This window comes from Pomacea canaliculata, linkage group LG10, assembly GCF_003073045.1.
Source record: "Pomacea canaliculata isolate SZHN2017 linkage group LG10, ASM307304v1, whole genome shotgun sequence".
Taxonomy (NCBI): Eukaryota; Metazoa; Mollusca; class Gastropoda; order Architaenioglossa; family Ampullariidae; genus Pomacea; species Pomacea canaliculata.
Window position 1 is genome coordinate 3,243,108 of NC_037599.1, and position 20,736 is coordinate 3,263,843.

General features: G+C 39.0%; 3 protein-coding genes across 9 annotated transcripts; 1 reads left to right on the forward strand and 2 right to left on the reverse strand.

Moving 5' to 3' along the window:
- Nucleotides 1–264: 264 nt before the first annotated feature.
- On the reverse strand, nucleotides 265–7,523 carry LOC112573600. 5 transcript variants are annotated; one of them, XM_025254110.1, is made up of 5 exons: nucleotides 7,448–7,523; nucleotides 2,558–2,818; nucleotides 1,946–2,150; nucleotides 1,299–1,463; nucleotides 265–886 (listed from the first exon to the last, which is right to left on the reverse strand). In XM_025254110.1, the coding sequence occupies exons 2-5, from the start codon at nucleotides 2,677–2,679 to the stop codon at nucleotides 605–607; spliced, it is 774 nt and encodes a 257-aa protein (XP_025109895.1). In that variant the 5' UTR covers nucleotides 2,680–2,818; nucleotides 7,448–7,523; the 3' UTR covers nucleotides 265–604. The 5 variants fall into 5 exon arrangements, with proteins under 5 accessions (XP_025109895.1, XP_025109892.1, XP_025109893.1 ...); XM_025254107.1 differs by lacking the exon at nucleotides 7,448–7,523 and adding an exon at nucleotides 3,830–4,051; XM_025254108.1 differs by lacking the exon at nucleotides 7,448–7,523 and adding an exon at nucleotides 3,765–4,051.
- Nucleotides 7,524–9,419: 1,896 nt separating this feature from the next.
- Nucleotides 9,420–19,456, reverse strand: LOC112573932. 3 transcript variants are annotated; one of them, XM_025254633.1, is made up of 5 exons: nucleotides 19,309–19,456; nucleotides 12,228–12,414; nucleotides 11,269–11,473; nucleotides 10,588–10,752; nucleotides 9,420–9,923 (listed from the first exon to the last, which is right to left on the reverse strand). In XM_025254633.1, exons 2-5 carry the CDS (start codon nucleotides 12,353–12,355, stop codon nucleotides 9,645–9,647), a joined length of 777 nt encoding a protein of 258 aa, XP_025110418.1. In that variant the 5' UTR covers nucleotides 12,356–12,414; nucleotides 19,309–19,456; the 3' UTR covers nucleotides 9,420–9,644. The 3 variants fall into 3 exon arrangements, with proteins under 3 accessions (XP_025110418.1, XP_025110419.1, XP_025110420.1); XM_025254634.1 differs by lacking the exon at nucleotides 19,309–19,456 and adding an exon at nucleotides 13,846–13,953; XM_025254635.1 differs by lacking the exon at nucleotides 19,309–19,456 and adding an exon at nucleotides 12,772–12,908.
- LOC112573933 lies at nucleotides 12,964–17,348 on the forward strand. The gene is made up of 4 exons (XM_025254636.1): nucleotides 12,964–13,170; nucleotides 13,489–13,639; nucleotides 14,372–14,477; nucleotides 14,774–17,348. The coding sequence occupies exons 1-4, from the start codon at nucleotides 13,104–13,106 to the stop codon at nucleotides 14,867–14,869; spliced, it is 420 nt and encodes a 139-aa protein (XP_025110421.1). The 5' UTR covers nucleotides 12,964–13,103; the 3' UTR covers nucleotides 14,870–17,348.
- Nucleotides 19,457–20,736: the final 1,280 nt, after the last annotated feature.

The window sequence follows — 20,736 nt, forward strand, 5'->3', positions numbered from 1 at the left end:
AGTTGTTTACCACCACCACCCCACCCTATGACCAGTATAACCGTTCATCAATTGGTACCAGTCATGGGACGATGTATGAATTTGCTCTCATGAAAATTCTGATGATGTCTTGTTAGCATGTATGGTGGAGGGCATAGGAGAAAAGCCCTTTTCCTATGTATGATAGTTTTTGAGAACCACCTAAAAGAGCAATGATTTCTTAAAGTGAACTAACCCGCACAGTCCTTTATGTTATGGTCTGAAAGGATTATCGTAAATCGTACATCTTATTCATTTAATTTATTTCTTGAATTGTCATAGATCATTTCTCGGTGACCTTCTCGTCCTCTGTAATCGGCTTAACGGCTTTACATATAAGGAATGTTACTGAGCAGTCCCAAAATAAGTACATTCAATCAAAAGAAATAAATATAATAATAAGTATTATTATTATTTAGGTAAGCTACACAAATATTATTATAACAGTCTTCTGCTTTGGTTACTCAGTTGTGAACACGTCCTTGGAAGCAAGCGAACAGCAGCAATGGAACACATTATTTAGCGTTCTCGAAAAATTGAGCTTGACAAGCGTTTTCGAGGGGCTTCGACAGATGAGGAACTACATCTAGTGTGCTACGTCATCGATGCCTGTGCACTCGGGAAGCGAGAGCTGCTTGAGGAGAACGTTCTGCTCTATTCCGAAGCGGCACTTGCACTTGCCGCGGGTGACGTAGACGGGCCTCCCTTCGTCGTCCAACTTGAAGCCTTTCTCCTTCGTCAGGAACTGTTTGACGTTGCGCACCACAGTCATGACGTGCTCACGCGGCTGCTTTTTCGTTTCGTACGTCACAGCTACCGTGCCCTCGAACGTGGTCTCGATTGTAAACTCGCCGTCAAACTCGTCTTCCTGAAAAACAAATTATTATTGCTGTTGTTGCTGTCTGTCTGTCACTGAACTGGTTTTGATCAATTACTCACTGCCATATATAGCTGAAGCCACTCGGCGAAATTAATTGGTTCCGCATAATTCGGTACAATAAAAGTATATAGAATTAGAATTTTTCTCCCATGTTGCTATACTTCCTTACATGCTGACTGTATCAATCTTGGATTCTTTTCCGATTCGATTTATTAAATGGTGAATAAGCATGACTGAAGCTCTAAAAATAAAATTAACATCTTTGTATATTTTTTAACAACTTATAGGATATCAATTAATGTCGAGGGGTATTTTATAATTCGTGGTACGCACAGTAATGTGTGACCAAAATGAACATTTATAAAAAAAAATTAATAATAATAAAATGCCCTATTGAGACCTTGATGACGAGGTCAGCTTTGGTCACATGACCTGGTGGCACTTGGATTTCATTGTCAACGGTCCAAGCCAGCTCCTGCTCAAACGTCTCGTTGATGCCCTTTGACATGGACATTTCGCCATGGAAACCGGCGTTCGCCTCGATGATTGGATTAGGCGGTGTCAGCTATAATAATTGAAGGAAAATTGTCCAGCATCTGATTTCGATGTTGTAAAAACAAAACTGCAGAGGAGGGCTGCTTTAAAAAATAAATCTATTCATGATTGAGAAAGTTACTGGATTTTTATAAGTTAAAGAATATTTCTTAGTTTTTGTTCTTTAATTGCAAAATATTTTACTGTTGTTGAGTTTGGTTTTTTTTTTTTCTTTTGTTTTTGTTTTGACAGCCACTACAGTGGATGCATGTGAATCTTCAAACTTTTCATTCATCCACTAATTCCATTTATTTACTAACGTACTTCAACCCTTGGTTGAGGGATGTTCCACACGCATTCATTTTTCCCCCGTTTCGTCGTTAACTCTGTGGACAATGGATCTGGTATAGTAAGGAATGATGAGCACACTTCTTGGCGTAACGCTGTGCAAAGGGAAGGGACGTAATCCCTTTATTTGTTGCTAGGAGTGATGGCCCCAGTAGTGTCCCTTACCTTGATCTCCACGTGCGCACCGATGGTGTAAGTTTTGCACAGGGCTATGTTGCACGTGGACTTCGTGCGTCTCTCGGTACGCAGAGTGTAGCGCTGGGGGTTGGGGGTGTCGTTGCTGAAGTTGGCCGTGAAAAGCACGTGCGCCGTGGGTTTCGGGGAGCGATGAGAATCGGTGTACTGCGTCTCACTGTGTGTCACGTGCATCCTGTTACAAGTGTGAAAAGAAAACTGTCGCGACACATTTTTCGTGTTTAGAGCTTTGATTCACCTGCTTCAAAAAGGTTCTCATTGTACTCATAACTGAGAAAGTTATAGGATATTATTAGTTAATAAATATTGAGAAATTTTCTGCGAGAAGTTTTATTTTTCTTTGCTAAATCCGCTAGAGGGCAAGAATAAACTGGAACTTAAGATCGTTTTCGGTCTCTCTTTATTCCCACTAAGCGAAGACCTACTGCTTCTTTGGTTCAAGTCTGTTTCACTGTTACAGTCTCGTGGACTGCACACCGAGCTTCCTACAAAAGTGAGCACCTCATTCTATACACACGATCCACTAACATTTGTACAATCTTCAAGTTAAAGAAGTTTGCACAAAATAATCAAGATTCTTACCTGTCCCAGTTGATGTCAGGATGTTCCAAATCTGCTTTCTTGCGCAACTCGTTGTCCAGGATCCTTTCCGCAGAATCCCTCAATAGCTCCTCGATGTCGACTAACTGGAGAGGATTTCCCATGGTTTCGGGTGGCCTTAAACTCAGGAGCTTGCAACTGTTCTGTTTATGTCAGTGTCTTTTTAAATGCTAGTTTATTCCACCGGTGTCACGAAGGTGTTTCTCCTTTTCTTGCTTTCTCGTCTCACATCAGCGAAGAGCACTGGGGAGTATATATATATACAGTTTATTTTGTGCACACATCTTATACACACACATACTTAGGAATCAGAATGCCATATATTTAGTGGCTACAGTTCCTCCTTCCGGGGTAGGGGTCAAGCTAGCTAACCCCACTGTTTGCTCGTCCGTTTACCCAAACAAAGAACTAGCCTTATAAGCCACTGTCCTTTTAGGCATCGGCGATTTTCAACCCACCCACCCCTTCTGAGGACTTCATGTGTCGTAGACTGCTTTTCGATCCGTTGATCGTACCCTCAGCTCACTACGTATAGAATAAAGAAAGCAACAAAGTTAAACGATAAAAAATGGCATATATAGAAAAATGCGAAGAGCGAATTGTGTCTTCTTGTGCAATTTAAAGTGGGTCCAATGTACTACGTCACATTGGTACACCATTCACAACACTGCCAGCCGTGAACACCAATCACAGCGACAGTTGGGGTTATTCGGACGTTGAAAGTCTGCATTTCTCGTGCTAAAGTAACAGTTTTTCAGAATCACGAGAATTTCAGACTGTCAGCGTCCGAATAGTCAGAATTGTCGCTCATTTTCTCTCTCTGATTGGTGTTGATTGCAGGCAATGTTGTGAGTGGTGTACCAACGTGACGTAGTACACTGTTAGCGAGACGTAGTACACTTTTAACGCCGCTCGTTGATCGCAGATGCGAATCGTAGCGGATAATTAATTAACGGATGGGTTTGGGAGGCTGGAATTTACACGTTAGGTTTATATCGTCCATATCTACCGATATCTGCAAAAAACGCAATCCATTCAGGTTGGTCTTTAAAGGACAAATGTAGACTAACGTTCGACCGTGTTTAGAAAAGTTCTTCCCTGACGATTAAAGAAGCGCTTTGCCAACCGTTCTTCCACATTATAAGTACGACCTTCTTGATCATCAATGTGTTGGTGACAAGTGATTTACCACTGCACTATCCACACGCTCTTTCCTCGCCATTTTAGCACAAGATGGCGGTAACCCAAGTTCACCTAAACACTTGCGAGCTGCATGGTGGATTCATCGAGACAGTGAACACCTAACTCCAATGTCTTTCCTCCATTTATAATAATTCTGTTCCAGCTCCAGGTTCACACAAGGATGTTCAGAGCACACACCGATGTCCACAGACGGAGACAGTCACTCCTTCACGCTCCGAGGGCGCCGGCGACAGCAGTGTGAAGATCAGCCACGACATCTCGAATCATACCTTCCTGCACGCGGAAGAGATCAACGACTGTCGATTTCGATTGGCGGATTTTTTTTTTTTTTTTTGTTATGTGTGTGTGTGTTTAAAAGTCTGTTAAGGACCTGCACAGCTCTTGACCTCGCACGCTACATGCATGCTCACACGGCTGAGTGGGTGTCGTGCCCCGAGCATACAGTGATACCTCGGTTCTCGAACATAATTCGTTCCGGGAGGATGGTCGAGAACCAAATTGTTCGAGAACCGAAGCAATGAAACCCAAAGGAAATAATGGAAACTGGATTAATTCGTTCCAAGCCCCAGAAAATGCCTATTTACTGGCCTAATTTGTATATAATATGTAGAAAAACATGAGTCTCAACAAGAAATAAGAAATAAAAGTGTATTTATTAAAACAAAAAAAAAAAACCAACAAAAAAAAAAATGTTCAGTACAGTACAGTAAATTGTGTTTCATTTACTGTACCTGTACCAAACTTTATGGCAGGAGGGAATGAATGTGGAGAGAGGAGGGAAGGGGGATGGTTATTGTCACTGATGACGCAAGCAAGGCGCGCTGGGCAGAATGAACGCCATTCGGCTCAACTCGGCTCATCTCGGACGTTCGGATGTTCGAGTTCCAAATATTTGTTCGAATTCCAAGACAAAATTTTCTCGAATTTCCTGGTCGAATACCGATTTGGTCGAAAGTCATGGCGTTCGAGAACCGAGGTATCACTGTACTTTGTGTGCCTTGTCTTACTTAAAATGAATTACGGCGATCTAGAGACTTCATGTCAGTCCTCATAAATCCCCCTTCCCAGTGAATACTACTCATCAACTCTTGCTGATACTTGTAAAGTGGACTAGCAAGCGATTGATAAGAAGCTGCATCATCTGTCAGTGCATATAAATGTTTCATTGTGTGCATGTCAAACAAACCAGAAGTTTTAGAAATTGGAATGGATCTTCAGACATGGGAATGGGAATGAAATCAGTTCGGATCACTTCAAACCCTTGATCTGCTCTAGTCGCTGATTTTGGGGGTGTGTGGGGGGAACGGTGAGATGACATACAGCAGCTGACAAAGTTTTGTAAAGTAACTGGTGAAAAAGAAATGCAAATGGATCTGTCGAAATGAGAAAAGGATCTGTAGAAACAGGAATTATTTGAACTCTCTGGTCATTGGTAAACTCGACAGATGCAGCAGCTGATATTGTGGCCTTTGCTGAGCGGGAAATGCGAATGAATTGGCGGAAATAGGACCAGGTTGTTGTTGTATCTGACGTTAATTTACAGAGGTACTTAAGCTCGCTCTTGCTATTCTACAATTCGTCCTTCATAAAGACACACGGACTTGCATACAGGATCTGTGTTTTAAAAACAAACCAATGCTGTATGGTATTTTGGGGAAAAAGGAATAACCACTTCCCTGTCACCATATCTGGTGCGCCTTTTGCAGCTGGTTTCTCGAGCTGGTATTTAGACAGAGTCTGTTATAATTCGTCGACTGTTATGAGTGGGTCAAGATGGAGTGATTTCGACTGTTACCTCTGCCTTGTCAGCGGTGGAAGTCAGTGTGCCAGAAGTGTAAGACCGATTGGCGTAATAGTGGTGTCTCTCTCTCTCTCCCCATACTGAAGTACTCTCTTTTTTAATTTCGCATAAAACAGGAGTTTCTGTATGGTCCTGTCATGTCCGGAGGCCCACATCCGGGTCAGATGAAGAGCTGATGTTAAATGCACAGCTGTAGTCAAGTTTTATATCCTCTGGCAGCTGATGGGGTTTTTTCAAAATCTATGTGAACATTTTCTTGTGGAGCTAAACGACTGCAGACCGCCTCTTTATTGAAGATACCCCTTTGGTTTGTCTTAATGGAGAAAATACATATAAAGCGCCCTCGATCATAAGTTCACCACATTATTTTTGGAAAAACTGTTTAGTATTTTTACTCCTCTTTTTACTTAGTACTAAGCATCACACATTTGGTTTCTTTTTCTTAATGCTAGATACGAGTACTTGACATTTATTTCATTGTAAAAGCGTGTGTGAGAGAAAGAGAGAGTAGGGGAGAAGAAAGAATCGACAGACAGAAGGAGAGAGAACGAGAAAGTGACTATGCGTCCTTGCTCCAGATCTGAGAGTTTAAAACATTCTTTGTAATAATGGGTTAGTGCCAATAAACTTATCTAAACTGCAATCGGATTTATTTGAAATGTTCTGCATTCTAGTCATGCAACCCTTACAAACTGATCGCTATTGATCAACAGACCGCGAACACTTCTGAGAATTGGTTCAGTTGTGTAAAGCCCACTCAGTCGGATATTTTACCAACGACATGATTATGGCAAACCTTTTAGATGACTGTCTTGTGACATGTTAGATAATGTTGTAGGTGCTTGAAAAAGAAGCCTTGTGTTGTTGTTGTTGTTGTTTTTATTATTATTCAAACAACCGCTCCATATAAAATAGAAAACCGCGTCTGTCAGCTTTGAAAAGCCCGCCTGTTCAACCTGTACACGTTCCACTCACCTTATAAGGAGCGACACGAACGCGACATGTCCTACTTTCCGTAAGCGGCAGTGTATATATACGTGATATAACTTGCAAGAAATGTGTCTATACACCTGTTCTCATAGTCGACAAAATGGCGACTGGGCGTTAACCAGGGACGCTCATATCTTTAACATCGTTTAGTGCATTCAGTATTTTCTTAACACCTCTAGATCTAAGGTTTTGTTTTCACAATAAAGTAATGATGATTCTTTGTTTAACAAAAATGTGTTGCCTAATTTCAGGTCGAGAATCGGAGACACATATACTTTGCTTCATGACTCATCTGCCGGACATGTCTGAGCGAGACAGTTCTAATCAGGGTACGCAAAACATAAATCTATTGAGAGAGAAACCACAGAACATCTTTTTCCAACGGCACAGCTTTGTAATAGAAAATATGAGCAAAGATGTGATTAGTTATCTCGTTGTGATCACAAACTAAGATAAAGTCTGCCATTAAAAGATAAGCTGCCTCCGTCTACAGCTTTCGGCCTTGACACTCAATGTAAATGAAAAGTACCCCTCACACCTACTCCAAGCTAGCACAGCCTAGACTCGAACATTTCATCCTGTGTCGGTCATCAAAATAATTTGGTTTTCTAATAGACATCTTCCTGTGTCGACATCTGGAATCAGTCGGGCTTCAGTATTGAAGCACCTGCCAACGCCATTCGTCTTCCAGACAAAGGCCATGATTTCAGTTTCTTCTCGAATGGTCTGCTCTAGCTAAGTTAACTCGTCTCAAAAATCTAACAAATTAAAACAAGATCTGGTTCAATCGTAAGAAAGCATTGACAATACCATCTTTGCTATAGAAGTAGTGCTAACTGCAGTGAAGTGCCCAAAATCTGGTAAAAATGTTCACCTACCTCTCGACCAGCCCACGCACTCGGCAACAGAGGTAAACTTGTTGTTTGGAGCCTGCTTCGGGAAAGCTTTCGATTGGTCAAACGGCTTCGAGCGTCAAACCTGCTTAATATTCATGACTATAGAAAGAGGGGCACTGTCTAGGTGAAGCTCTGTAAAATATTCATGAAGACATATCTAACCACGCAGAACACGATTGATCTGTTTTATCAGCTATAAAATCTCACGTGTTATTGTTTAAACTTCGGAAACTTGTTAGGTATCTCCACACCAGCAGGCTTAAGATACACTCTTTAATTACCCCAAGTATAATGCATGTAGTATGAACACAACGTGCACATTTACAAGCAGCAGAATATTACAATGATGATGCATCGAATTGTGTTATTGGCGGTAATAAGCTATTATAATAATAAGACTCTATCAGAATATTTTTTCTTTTTGTTTTTTTCTGTGGATGATGAATGATGTTATAAATGCTGATCTTGTTTCTCCACCAAATTCGTCATCAACAACAACAAGTGCAATAGGGATAGTAATAAAGAAAAAAAATGTCCAACACGATGACGGAGAATGTGATCGTTCATACAAAGACATAACTGCATTGAAAGCAGAGGCGCACAAAGGGAAGCAATCACTAAGAGCATCGTTAGATGCAAAAGTAGCTGTCTGTAATGGAGGCTGTGAATGTGTAACCCCGCAACCCATCTGTCCCGTGTAATAAGCTTTTCATAATCGCTTTATTTCTGTTGTTTCTAACTGTTGCCGCCATTAAACGTACTTACGTGTGTGTGTGTGTGTGCGCGCGCGCGCGTGCGTGCGTGCATTGATGATGATGATGCATATTATAAGGAGCTGGATGAGTGAAAAATAAAAAATATGCGTTGACATACACGCGTGGAAACGTAAACTAGCGTGACAGCGTTCTGCCTACATTTCAACAGGGCTGAGTCTGTGTTGAATGATTGACCTACTCGCTTGCTGAATTCACATCTCCTTTCAAAACAGCAGTTAGAAGTCATAACAATGTAGCACTTCAATGATAAAATGAAAAATCTTTTATTTAATTACTTTTATTTCCAAAAGGAACACAAAAAATAACAGCAAAATTAAAATGTTGTGCATCAAGGGAAATAATCAAACATGTAAGTGACTGCGCATCAAGGGAGGCTATTTGCTTTTTTTTCTCTCTCTCCCTCTGTGTGCCGTTTGTACGTAAATATGGAAACAAAAAGTTCACTTACAAAAAAAGCAAGAGACAATATGCGCTAGAAATTTGATGTAGTTTAACGAGTTAACAGATTTCAGGACGGCTGAGTGGTCTAAGGAACCAGGCTCAAGGGAATTATAGTCTTCTGGTGCACGTGCTGGTTTTTGAGTACTCTTGTCCTATCCAATGATCCAACAATTCGTGTTAATAGTTTAGATTTTGTCAGATGACATCTGGTACAGAATACGCAAAGGGATTTGCTCGTTGATAACATTCGGTTTTTGGGAGAGAAATACTTATCTGAGCTACGTTTTAGTATAGAAAGGTGTGTATCATATGTGTGTGTGTGCGCGCACGCGCTCGTTTGTTTGGATGTGCATGTGTGTTCATATCCATGGGGAAAGGATATATAGGGTGTCTGAAAGTTTTTTTTTTCAAGAACTACGATCTAATGGAAACAGCCTGCATCGAAGAAGTCCCTTACCTGCCGCACACTGTTCTCGGGTGCTGCTAAAATTTATAGAAGCATGCCGCTCATTTGGCATTTATCATTATCAATAATACATCTGAAATATTTTGTTGAATTTGTTATATTTTATATCTTTATACATAAGTCGGTTTGTTGAGCCGTGCAGAGCACAACAACCCTATATCACCTAGGTACGCTTTGTTGATGTTATTGTTGATGTTGTTGTTGATTTATGATGATTGATGACACACCGTCCCACAAACAGCCGTGCATGAACATATATAAAATGACAATATTTGTAATTTGTTTGAGAGATTTATTATTTGTCGTCTGCAAACATTACGAACATCAAAAACGAACTCAGCCCTCTTTTTCGTCTTGCTTATCGCTCAGAAACGCACCTCCCACTCGCACGTATTCCTTGAGAGATGAATGCAACTTTGATACTTCCTTGGAGCAACAACACTCGTTGATGCACATCAAACTGTACGGATCACAAATGGTTGTCGGCAGTCGTTTGTCAGTTGGGTTCTGACTGCTCTAGCTTCATCTCTTTTAAGAGGACGTTTTGCTCTATGCCAAAGCGACATTTACACTTGCCCCGGGTGACAAACACGGGTCGCCCCTCGAGATCTTGTTCGAATCCCTTGTCTCTGGTGAAGAGTCGCTTGACACCGAGCACCACGGTGTCCACGAGCTCTCGCTTTTCCATCTCTCGCTGTTTCTTGGTCTTGTACCTGACGACAACTTCTCCATAGAAGGTGGACTTAATGCTGAAATCTCCATCAAATTCGTCTTCCTAGACATGAAATCGACAGACCTGATTATTTAGCTATTATTCATTCATGGTAGGTCCGGCGGTAAAAAAAAAACAAAAAACAAAAAAAAACAAAACCCAGCACCCAAAGGTGAGGATTTTGAAAATACTTTTAAGCCTAACACTTGGTTTAAAATTACGAATAAAGAGAGATGTAAGGAGGAATAAGAATATAAACAGGGGAGAAAATCTTACCCAATGCTCTCTTTCTCTCCCCACCCCCAACTCTCTCTTTCTCACTAGGTTATATATATATAAATTCTTTTGAATAGGCCCAGAAGCCTAACAAAAAATTTCGTATTCTCTCACTCACTTATTAACTCACAGAAACAACACACCCGAAAGTTTGATATGTTCTTTCTGTAATTATGTTGAAGAATGTGAAATAAATTTTGTAATATTTTGTCCACATTTAGAGAACCTGCCAGTAAATACCACATGCAGTCTACTAAATATTTTACCATTTAGCCTCTAAGAACGATAAAATGAATAAGTAACCTGCACATGTATTTGCTTATAAAGTTTTTTGTGATATGACAATAGCGAACTCGTAAATTGTAATCATCTGATAATATGCCATGAATAATATTTTGTGTATACCTCTTCACAAAGAGAATCTTACACACACACGAAAATATTTGCAAACCTTAATCACGAGGTCAGCCCTGGTCATGTGACCCGGTGGCACTTGGATTTCGTTGTCAACGGTCCAAGCCAGCTCCTGCTCAAACGTCTCGTTGACGCCCTTCGCCATGGACATTTCACCATGGAAACCGGCGTTCGCCTCGATGATTGGATTAGGCGGCGTCAGCTGATCCGAGAAACAAAGCAGGAAACACTTTCATTGTCTGCTTACCTTTCCTACGGGTTAAAGGAATATTGTTTTCAATCTCTCGCAGTCCTCTATATTGCGAAGTCCTTCAATAAATGTGTGTGTGCGCGCGTGCGTGTGTGTGTGTGTGTGTTTGTTTTAGAGGTTGTTACAATTTATGTTATCCAACAGACGGTCCGGTTTGTGCAATGGTTAGCACCTGTCATCAACACAGCGAGGACTGGCTGTCCTGGGTTCAGATCTTGTTTCGGGTATGCTGTTCCATAACTTCCCACAGCCATCACCTCCAGGATCCAACGGACTGCTGGCTTATGTTTTGTTACCGAATTCACATTATTGGTAACGGAGGGACGAAAATAACAATTATCTTGAATAAGTTAGAGAAACAGAACAGTTTCGAGTTCGCTGAGTTTTTTTTTTTTTTTTTTTTGGTTTGTTTATTAGTTTTATTTTTTTTGTTTTTACTTTTTTGGGTTTTTTAATGCTCCCGATTACCTTGATTCCCAGGTTGAAACCGATGGTGTAAGTTTTGCTGAGGACGATGTTGCACGTGGACTTGGTGCGTCGTTCTGTGCGTAGCGTGTAGCGCTGGGGGTTGGGAGTGTCGTTGCTGAAGTTGGCCGTAAACAACACGTGCGCCGTTGGCTTGGGTGAGCTACCCGTGCCTGTGTACTCAGTCTTCCCGTGCGTGACGAACATTCTGTTAAAGATTGACAGGTTGGTTAGTGGTGGGAAGGGTGAGCACTCCGAAAGAGACAATCCGTACACGTATATAGAAACAAAGGAAACGCGTGGCTCGCTCTGACGGCAGGTCAATGTTAACCCTGTTAGTTTGACTGTTCGTTATTAGTCCTATGTTTATTTATGGATTTGTAAATTAAGCTGTTATCTTTATGACTGTGAGATCGCTGCTTTTATTACCCTTCTGTTGTTACTACCCTTCCATCACTGTTACTCTCGTCAATCCATGCTCCTCTCAATCCTTCTCATGTGATCGCAGCGTAGCCTCCAGGACACCGGAGCAGGGCGGCCCAGTTACACCAGTAATAAAATATTACTTCAGATACGGAGACACAAGATGCAATGCAGGTGATAATATTAGTGAAAAATGATGCATTCAGTTTAGTTTCCACGTGCCCATACACGATATGTTTTTTAACCCAACATCATTTGTTGTTGCTCAGAGGTCAGTCCTTGAATGATTTATCACAGGTTGACATGCAGCTATTTCTCATCGACTACTTCTCACATAGGACTGCTTTACAGCATGCTCCACACCTGTTCAGTTTAATCAATGGGATTTAATTTAATATACGATACATCTCCGGTTTGTTGAGGAAAAATATAAATAATAGCGATGGTGAGGTAAACAGAGGACATACATAGATCGACAGAGACTTTCATTCTGCCCTGCATATCCCTGTGAAAATTTCATTCAGCATTCTCTTTCTCACCTTTCCCAACAGACGACAGGATTCTCCAAGTCGGCCTTCTTTTTGCCGTCCTCGTCCAGCATGCTCTGGGCTAACGTCTTGACCACTTCCTCAAGATCCAAGGGCTTTTCGATATCGATGTCACCCATGGTGGGGCTGGTTTGTTATGGAGATCGAAGAGTTGTTGACGCCTGGGCGTTGTATCAGCCTGACCAGAAACACAAAGTACATGTGGTATAGATGCGACAGCTGTCGCTGATTTCAGTGAGATGTGGCCAACCAGTACAAGCGGCGGTTTCACAGGTGTTTGATGGCGACCTTTACCTATCTTGCCTATTGATCCGCAGCTAAAATTTACGTGACCCACTATGACAATCGTAACCTTGATCGACTTATATCCATAGCAACCATGCTTATATCCTTAGCAACCATGCTTTGAAATGGGCTATTCGCTCAGAATTGGAGGTGCAGCGCCTTAATTTGGGATAAAGTAAATCAATACTGTGTATATATATAGTTATCGTTTGGCAGGAAAGACTGCATTCCCTAATTCGTGTGGTCTTACCGTAAAGCGATAATTAAAATTACATTTCTCCAGCCTTTGATATTGCAAGGCAGCCTCAGAGTAGCCAATGCCCATAATCCACTCATTGATCCTTTAACGCATCATTGCACCAAATAAAATATCGAACTCGCCATGCATCGGGTGAACAAGTCCAAGGGAAGCAACCCGCAATCAGAGTTGTCTGTGTTTCCCCATCAACAAAAAAGCTGACATTATGAAAACTTTACACAATATCAGCAGAGTTTGCGAAGCAATGTCATGCAGCTCCAAATAGTAAAATTTTTTAGTTCGAATTTGAGAAATGTTTCTTGACTGAGTTTAATTCCTTTTGAATGAAGCGGCCCTTTGCCAACATTACCGTTATGCAGAAAATGGCTGCCAGGGAGGATCCCGTTTATCGTAAAACTTCTTAATTTCACTGTACCGCTTAACTCTGATTTTTAGAGCATTGCACACTTTTTTTTAAAAAAAGTATTGACAAGTTTAATATATATAAACATTAAAAAAAGCAAGTGTGTTAGCTTTTTCAGAATTTTTTTTATTTTCACATATCGAAAGTACGTTAATTATAGTTTTTATCTCTCTAACTTGTTAATTTTCTTACAATCAGAGTAATTTAGATTCGTCATAGCAACACTTCGCATGATTTGCCATAAAATATAGCTGCATCTCCTTATTTTTCCTTTCAATTGAGTATATTTTGATTTTCCTCCCCAGTTCTGAGCGACACAAAGAAGGAAGGCTACGTGCGGGTGCGTGTCGAAATCCAAGGTTTGAAGGCTAAAAAACTTACTTTAATAGAAAAATTTACTGGAGGAAAGCGAACTGAGGCAAAGAATGGAACGGTTCTGTGCCATTTTCAGGACAGGTCAGTATTGCTTTACTTTAAATTTTGGATTGGTCTTCTTATCTCCCTTACAGCATTCAAAATAATTCGATCAGATATTCGTTTTGAAATTATTTATTATTCCAACCAAACTTTAAGCTGATACTATTGTCCTCGAAATATGAGATGAAGGTGCATAGATAATATCTAGTTTAACAGAGTAGATGGGGTTGCTTTCCTGATCTCACCACAAGAACACTTTCATGGGTTCCAAGTCGATGGTTCTGGCTAAGGCGAAACCTCCACACCACACACTCGCGCTCTCGACCAGCCGTAGCTCTCATCTCTGCGCTGTCCCCTCACGTACTCACTCCCCTCTTCACCCGACCTTCCCTCCAAAACATCCTGTCACCAGTCAACCCCCTCTCGCTCTCCTTCGGTCATCACCCGATCCGTATAATTACCCCTCAACAGCCAGCGTGTACCTGTCCTGTGTGCATGTGTTCCATACTACTATATCTAGCATGGTACCTCACAAAACAAACTGTAAGATCTAGTTAACAAGTTTGTAGTCCTGCATGATACAGATCGAGTAGCTGCCATAAGGTCCAGTCATAATTATCTTTGACCCTGCATATGAGGGAGATTTTGTTACTGTGAATTTAAGTTTGCAAAATGTTTAGAACACTATGAGCTGTGCTTCTTGTTTGATGTGCTGACACTGCTATTGAGTGTATTTTGTGTGTAGCTGAATCATTTTATTAACTATTTTAGAGGATTCAGACTTGAAGTGCAAGGAGATGGGAAAAAACTAACTGATGAAACATTTGAACGTCTTCATCTACCATATGACATCGATACTGAGACATCTTATTGGGAGGTAAATATTTTGAAAAAAGCTTTTATTAAATATTATGTTGAGTCATAAAAAGATAAAATAAGATTTAGTAATGACTACTATATATATATATAAACTATCACGAAATGTAAGAATATAGCAGAATATAGTTGAATTAATCACCTTCTAACAGCATTTGTTGCCATGGCATTTTTTTCTATAGAATGTTTACAACAATTTTATAATTTGAATTTGAAAGAGTTTGTAGCACTTAAGGTATATGATGAAGAGACTTCTTCAAAAATAAATTAATTTCTACATTTTATGTTTGTTTTCAGACAGAGGATAATTTTGTCAACATCTTTCTTAAAAAAGCCGATGATAAAGATGATTGGTCACCATTCATAGAAAGTGGAAAGTTGGAAGCTGAATGAAAAAAGTATAAGTATATAGCAAATGATCTAAAGATGAGTAAGATATTGAATCAGGACTTTGAGTTTGAGATCGATTTCAGGCTTTTGGCATTTGACCCCAAAATGTGAAGAATAAGTACGTTGTGTGAGTTTATCATGAAGTCTTTGGTTAAAAATGTCACATAAGTGTGACCAGGACCACAATCAAATGTACCTGTTGTTTGTGCTGACATGTCTTTTTGCATATTTTACCTTGCATAAAAAACAAACAAACAAACAAAAGAGCATTATTATCACATATTGTTCATGAATTATTGTTCATTCTTAATTTTCATATTTTTTGTGTTCCTGTATAGTGATCTATACTTTCAGTTTCTAGTCACAGCAGCAAAATCAAGTTTCTCTTGTTTTCTTGCAATGAGGACAGCTTTTTGTCCATTTGGTAATATATTCTGCATCCCTAAGCAAAAGAGAAAACATATAAATGTTTTTGTACATGCATATATGTCTACAGGTTTGTATATTTCTAATTGCATTATGCATGTTCACTTTTTTCTAAGTACATTTGACTTTTTTTTAACAATTTCCCTTTCCCAAATCCTTGGTGTTTAAAGTAACATGTGTTATATTTTTAAAGCTAAGAAAATCCTTGTGTTTTATTTTTAAAAGTATAGAGTATTCAAACTATTTTAGTTGTTTTCGAATCTGCTCAAAGTATACCTGACAGTAAAATAAAGATTGACCCAGTTATGTTATAATTCAATTTAATGGGTAGGTTAACCTTTTCATGTTGCTTGCAACTAAAAATAATACAGAAGACGGTGTGCTCACTGAGAAGTTGATGGAGAAAGAATGAGCTCGGTTATCTTGCATAGTATTATGAAGAAGGGACTAATTTTCCTTTTGGTCCAAATTGTCATGAAAGATATCTGATAAATTTTTAAAGGGCTTTAACTTCCTGCTTTTGTGCCAAATAAACTTAAACAGCAGTGAGTTTCTGAAACGATTATGAAAACACTCAAGATTTAAGAAAAATTTGTATCAAAAATGGCATGTAAAATCAACTGTTTCTTAAAGATTTTTTTTTAATAGCTGTTTTTGCTATTTTTAGTCATTAATAGGTTGTATATTTATACACATTAACATAACTAGTCAAACCTATTGATGACAGCAAAATTGTTTGGTATTACATGTGATTTGGAGAGTTTACAAGTGCATTTATACCATTGCCTTATTGTGTTCATGAACTTGTTCTATTTGTTCTATAATTTGCTATTTTTGTGTGATTTACAAGTGCAAGTTTGAGATAACTAGTATACATATTTGGTTGTTGCAAGACTAAGGATATCTGAAAAGTTATGGCAATCACATGAGGGTTTTTTTAAGCTACTGATTCTCTATCAGTTCTGTTATTCTATATTTTCCATTAAAAAATGAATTGATGTAAATTTTTACACCAGATTATTGATGTTTAGCTCTCTGTGTACATTTTGCAAAAGCTTTATAAATAATAAAAAGAAATGTTTTTAAATTACTTACAAATTAATGTTTTACTAAGTATAATAGGGGCAATAGTTAACTTCCACAGACTGTGTTTAACTGGCTTTCCTTGATATTTTGCAGTAGAGGTGCTCTGTTGGGAAGAGTTTTATGTACCCCAAGGGAAAGGGAAAAAGATAACATGACCTATCTCAGCCTGATATTCAGTCAGATTACATTGCAACACTGACTTTCACTGCAGGCATCCCAGCTCTTGTGTTTATTCAACGAGAAAAAGTTTTATCTTGTGCTAGTGCAGTCACTAACCACTGTAAAAACAAAATATTTACTCTATTAAGTTGTGTAAAAATAATGTGTCCTATTTCTTACTCTCTAACGATTATTTAATGCTGTCTCACACCCTCTAACAGTTTTAGCTAACTCAAGTTACATTGTATAATACTGCATTTATATTATTTATTTCAACAGCTTTAAAAGGAATAATAAGGAAATAATTTTAATAAGGACTTCCTTCCCTTCTCTTCCTCTCCCTTGTTCACTCTCTACAATCCGTGCCAGGTTTCAAGTGGGTTTTTTTTTTTTAAGTCTTCATATTCATCAAACACATTCTTCAGTACTTTAACCCTTTCTCAGTAAAGTGTAAAAACTAGTCGTATAAACTACAGTTTCTAGCTCTCAATCTGATGTTTCTCTGTTCGTGTCATTCATATTTAGGTTTTGGTGGCTTGATGTATTGCCTAAGTTGTTTTATGCACCATCAATGTGATGAAGTGATGATATTATTTATGTAACATTATTTGTATATTTACATATAGTTTTTGACTTTAGCCACAGTTTTTGATTGGTTGGTGAGGTAAGGAGTCTCCTTGAACTATGCGGGAATTTGACAAACACTTTTAGATCAAACTTTACCACACCACACAACTCCACACATAAGTGGTTTGTATTACTGTAATTGTGCATTTCTCCTTTTATGAATCTTAAATCTTTTCCATACACATCTGGTTTTATTTTAATGTTTGTTAGTATGGTGAGAGGATGTGGAGTCGGATGGTAGGTAGTGACGGCACACGGGAGAGAGTAACTTTGTTAAAATATGAATGCAACAATGACCTGCATAAGAGTAAGTTTCTGTCCGCAGTGATGAAGATAAAAGTACTAGGTACCATGTCGATACTTGAAAACAAGATGTAGCATGACGGCATCACCAAATTTCTTTACTTACAGATTCATCCTGATCAAAGTGCGAACGCTTTCAGTTAAAAAAAAAATTAAGATTATAAATGTCCATGCACTCGCATAAATGAAGTAGATGAGTCTTTTGCTATTTTTGTGATGCACAAAGTTTAAAGTTTTGATGAAGAAAAAAAGGTTGTCTTGAAAGACTAACGACAAATTCTGACTCCATGACAAGTCCAGTATTAACGTGCCAACTCCCCGTCCACGGCACCCATTGAAATGCATGCAACTTATGACAAAATCATTTATACTAGTTTCGAGATCGACTAAACATCATGTCAAACGGATTTCGTGAACGACAGAACAATGTGTTGGTTTCGTCGATGACTGGTCAAACTGTCTAAACACTTTGTCGAAAATCCGGCGACGTGTCAAGCTGGTTTCGTCAGAAAAGACATTCCAATCTGGTTTTGTGGAAGATGTTTGCGGTATAAACAACATGTCATTTGTCAACCAGTCGGCAAAGTCTTGCGCGTCACCTAGCTGTTGTCTATGGACAACAAACGGCTGGTCAAAAAAAAAAGTCTGTTCGCAATTGACCGTCTGGGGCAAGAAGTATCGGGATACTCTCTTAACGGTGCCAATGGCTGCGTGTTATGGATGTCGGGCGTTGATGTGATGCAATACAGTCTGGGACTCACAGAAGACTCTTACTTGTGAAATCAGCCCTAAGATTCCCTGAGCATGAGAACACTTTACAGTAACAGTTTATTACACCTGACTCGGACATTTTTCTTTCAACTGCATCTCGATCGCTTTATTTTCAAAGCAATGTCCTGTTTGACCAAGGTTCGAATTTGTTCTTGTCGGTTTCGTTGACATGTTTGTGATATTCAAAAAGTCAGTATCATTATTACTGTGTCTAAGATTCGATATGAGTTCCTGGCTTTCAAGTCGTCATAAACCTTGCTGGCTACTCCCTGACTGTGTCGACATAATCAAGATGGCGTAAGGTGGGCGTGGCCTTGTGGCTGAATACATCGATCTATACTTAATAATATTTTCTTTTAAATGCTCAGATTAATCTCACAATATATTTAGCCATATACATTATGCACAGGGAAATTCATTTCTATGGCGCAAATAGACCAACACAGGAAACTAAGACATTTCCCTGGTATTACCTAAAGCGACCTAACTGAAATGAAACCGGGAACTAGTTTACAAGCCACGAAAATTCTATGATTTGTTGCTATGTTGTTGATAAAATCTCTGTAGTCTTTACATTACAACTTTATACTATTCGCTCGTCAAGCTGTATTGAAAAATTAAAAAAAAAGACTGCCTCTAATCAGTCTAATGGGATTACAGAATTTATGTCGACGACAATGGCCGGCGTCTATGTTCCAACGGTACTTCGGCACGGCTTACCAGACATGCCAATTATAAGATTTATTCTTCTTTCTTTCTTATTTTACACTGCAGAAAACGATTCAATCTGCTAATTTTAAAATCTTCCCCATATTTTTTTTTTCGGCTTTATATTCTTCATTGCAGCAACCATAGCATGAGCACGGAAACGCCAGTCTGCGCACTGGCAGCCAAGTTTATCTTTCAAAGACAAAGAAAAATTCCCCAACGAACTCTGCGGCACGAATGAATTCTTCTGCGATGGAATAATCACACAAATAATTATACAATGATGGTATAGGCAAATGAAATTCCAACGCATAACTGGTTAAAGCGTTGACTTTCCTAGGACTGGAAAATTGTTCACCTACCTTTACGAGACCATCAGATGCAGTAGGGCCTTAACACCAAGTGATTACTAATGTATGCCATTTGGAGAAAGAAATTCGATTGGTCCACATGCTTGAAACGTCATGCGTTCTTAATATTCATGAACAGAAAAGTATCTTGCGGGAGCTGCCGCCCCGAGAAAGAGTTAGAGACATTTCATCATAGCACAGCTCAGGAAATCTCAAAACATTTACTCTCTGCAAATGCATTCTTGAAAATTCAAAATGAAACGTGCGAAAAAATTTTTGAAAGAAATTTTCTCAGGAATCTGTGATTTGTCTGTCGTTCGTGTGTGCAGTAGTTTCTCAAAAATTCCTTTCTTTGGTGTAATTTTCTCGTGAATAAACATGATTCAGTTATAATATTGATAAATTATTGTTTAATATTTTTATATTTCCTCATGTACATTGTTTAATTTTTTTAATTTCCTTGTAGGTGTATCCCAACATTAGCGTTGTACAATAGGATCTACTCTGCGCAGTTGCATGTTGCGTGTCGATATTTATTTGGCCTCAGTTTTTGCAACAATTACTCATCTAGTAAACCAGCCACTTATGATCTATGTCACGTTGTCGCTTAGAAATCTAAGAAAATGTGTTTGAATGTTTGGTTCAAATTCAAAGAAAGTAATGCTTCCTGGCGTGTTCTAGCCTCTTATCTGGCCTCCCAAGTTAAGAATTTGTATACGTTGGCTGTCAGTGCTCAACATTTAGCCTCCAGTGTCAGGGTCATAAATAGTAAATTGCTTCATCATACTACATTAAAGATGCTTGTATTTAATTAAATTAGTTTCTTCCTTATTATATATCAATGTATGAGTCGCCTGCTGACGTTAGAAAATATCTCTAGAACATTAAGATTATGTTACCGATCGGTTCATGTACACCACCATCCCTGTAGATCACTTTTGCAACAGGTACACTAGATTTACTTTAGCTAATTCGATTTTTAATATTCTACAACTCAAAACATGTGGTACACTTCCTATAGTTGACTGACTAAATGGCAGCATGTAATTTTTTGTGAATATGCTCGCTTATACTACCAATCCACCAACTCACTCGGGCCGACCACCAAAGTCCCTTTTCTTCCTTAAAACGCATCAAGGGGAACAATTAGAACAAATCTGAACATCAAGGGAGGTAATGTACAACCGCGCTCTGCCACACAAAATGTGCATAAAGTCATATAGTACACACCTTTCACGAAAATCTATATTTAACTAACAGATATGTAATCAACACTAATCTATACACGAACTGCGGAATTATATTATGAACATGCACACAAGAGAGAGAGAGAGATGTGCTCAGCTCCAATTAAGTTTAACCACAATATCTCTCAGCTGTACACTCCCAACACAGATAGCTCTTAATATGTTCCTTTATTCCAAACGTGCATTTTTCCGA

Bases quoted from the DNA above. Each gene is read 5' to 3' on its own strand.
- LOC112573600 (XM_025254110.1), bottom strand. From the start codon at position 2,679: ATGGGAAATCCTCTCCAGTTAGTCGACATCGAGGAGCTATTGAGGGAT. The intron at 2,151-2,557 runs GTAAGAATCTTG...CACTTGTAACAG, and splicing joins CCTGACATCAACTGGGACAG to GATGCACGTGACACACAGTG. The intron at 887-1,298 runs GTCTCAATAGGG...TTTGTTTTTCAG, and splicing joins AAGCTGACCTCGTCATCAAG to GAAGACGAGTTTGACGGCGA.
- LOC112573932 (XM_025254633.1), bottom strand. From the start codon at position 12,355: ATGGGTGACATCGATATCGAAAAGCCCTTGGATCTTGAGGAAGTGGTC. The intron at 10,753-11,268 runs GTAATCGGGAGC...TTCTCGGATCAG, and splicing joins GTTTCAACCTGGGAATCAAG to CTGACGCCGCCTAATCCAAT. The intron at 9,924-10,587 runs GTTTGCAAATAT...TTTCATGTCTAG, and splicing joins GGGCTGACCTCGTGATTAAG to GAAGACGAATTTGATGGAGA.
- LOC112573933 (XM_025254636.1), top strand. From the start codon at position 13,104: ATGAAGCGGCCCTTTGCCAACATTACCGTTATGCAGAAAATGGCTGCC. The intron at 13,171-13,488 runs GTAAAACTTCTT...TTTCCTCCCCAG, and splicing joins CAGGGAGGATCCCGTTTATC to TTCTGAGCGACACAAAGAAG. The intron at 13,640-14,371 runs GTCAGTATTGCT...TAACTATTTTAG, and splicing joins CTGTGCCATTTTCAGGACAG to AGGATTCAGACTTGAAGTGC.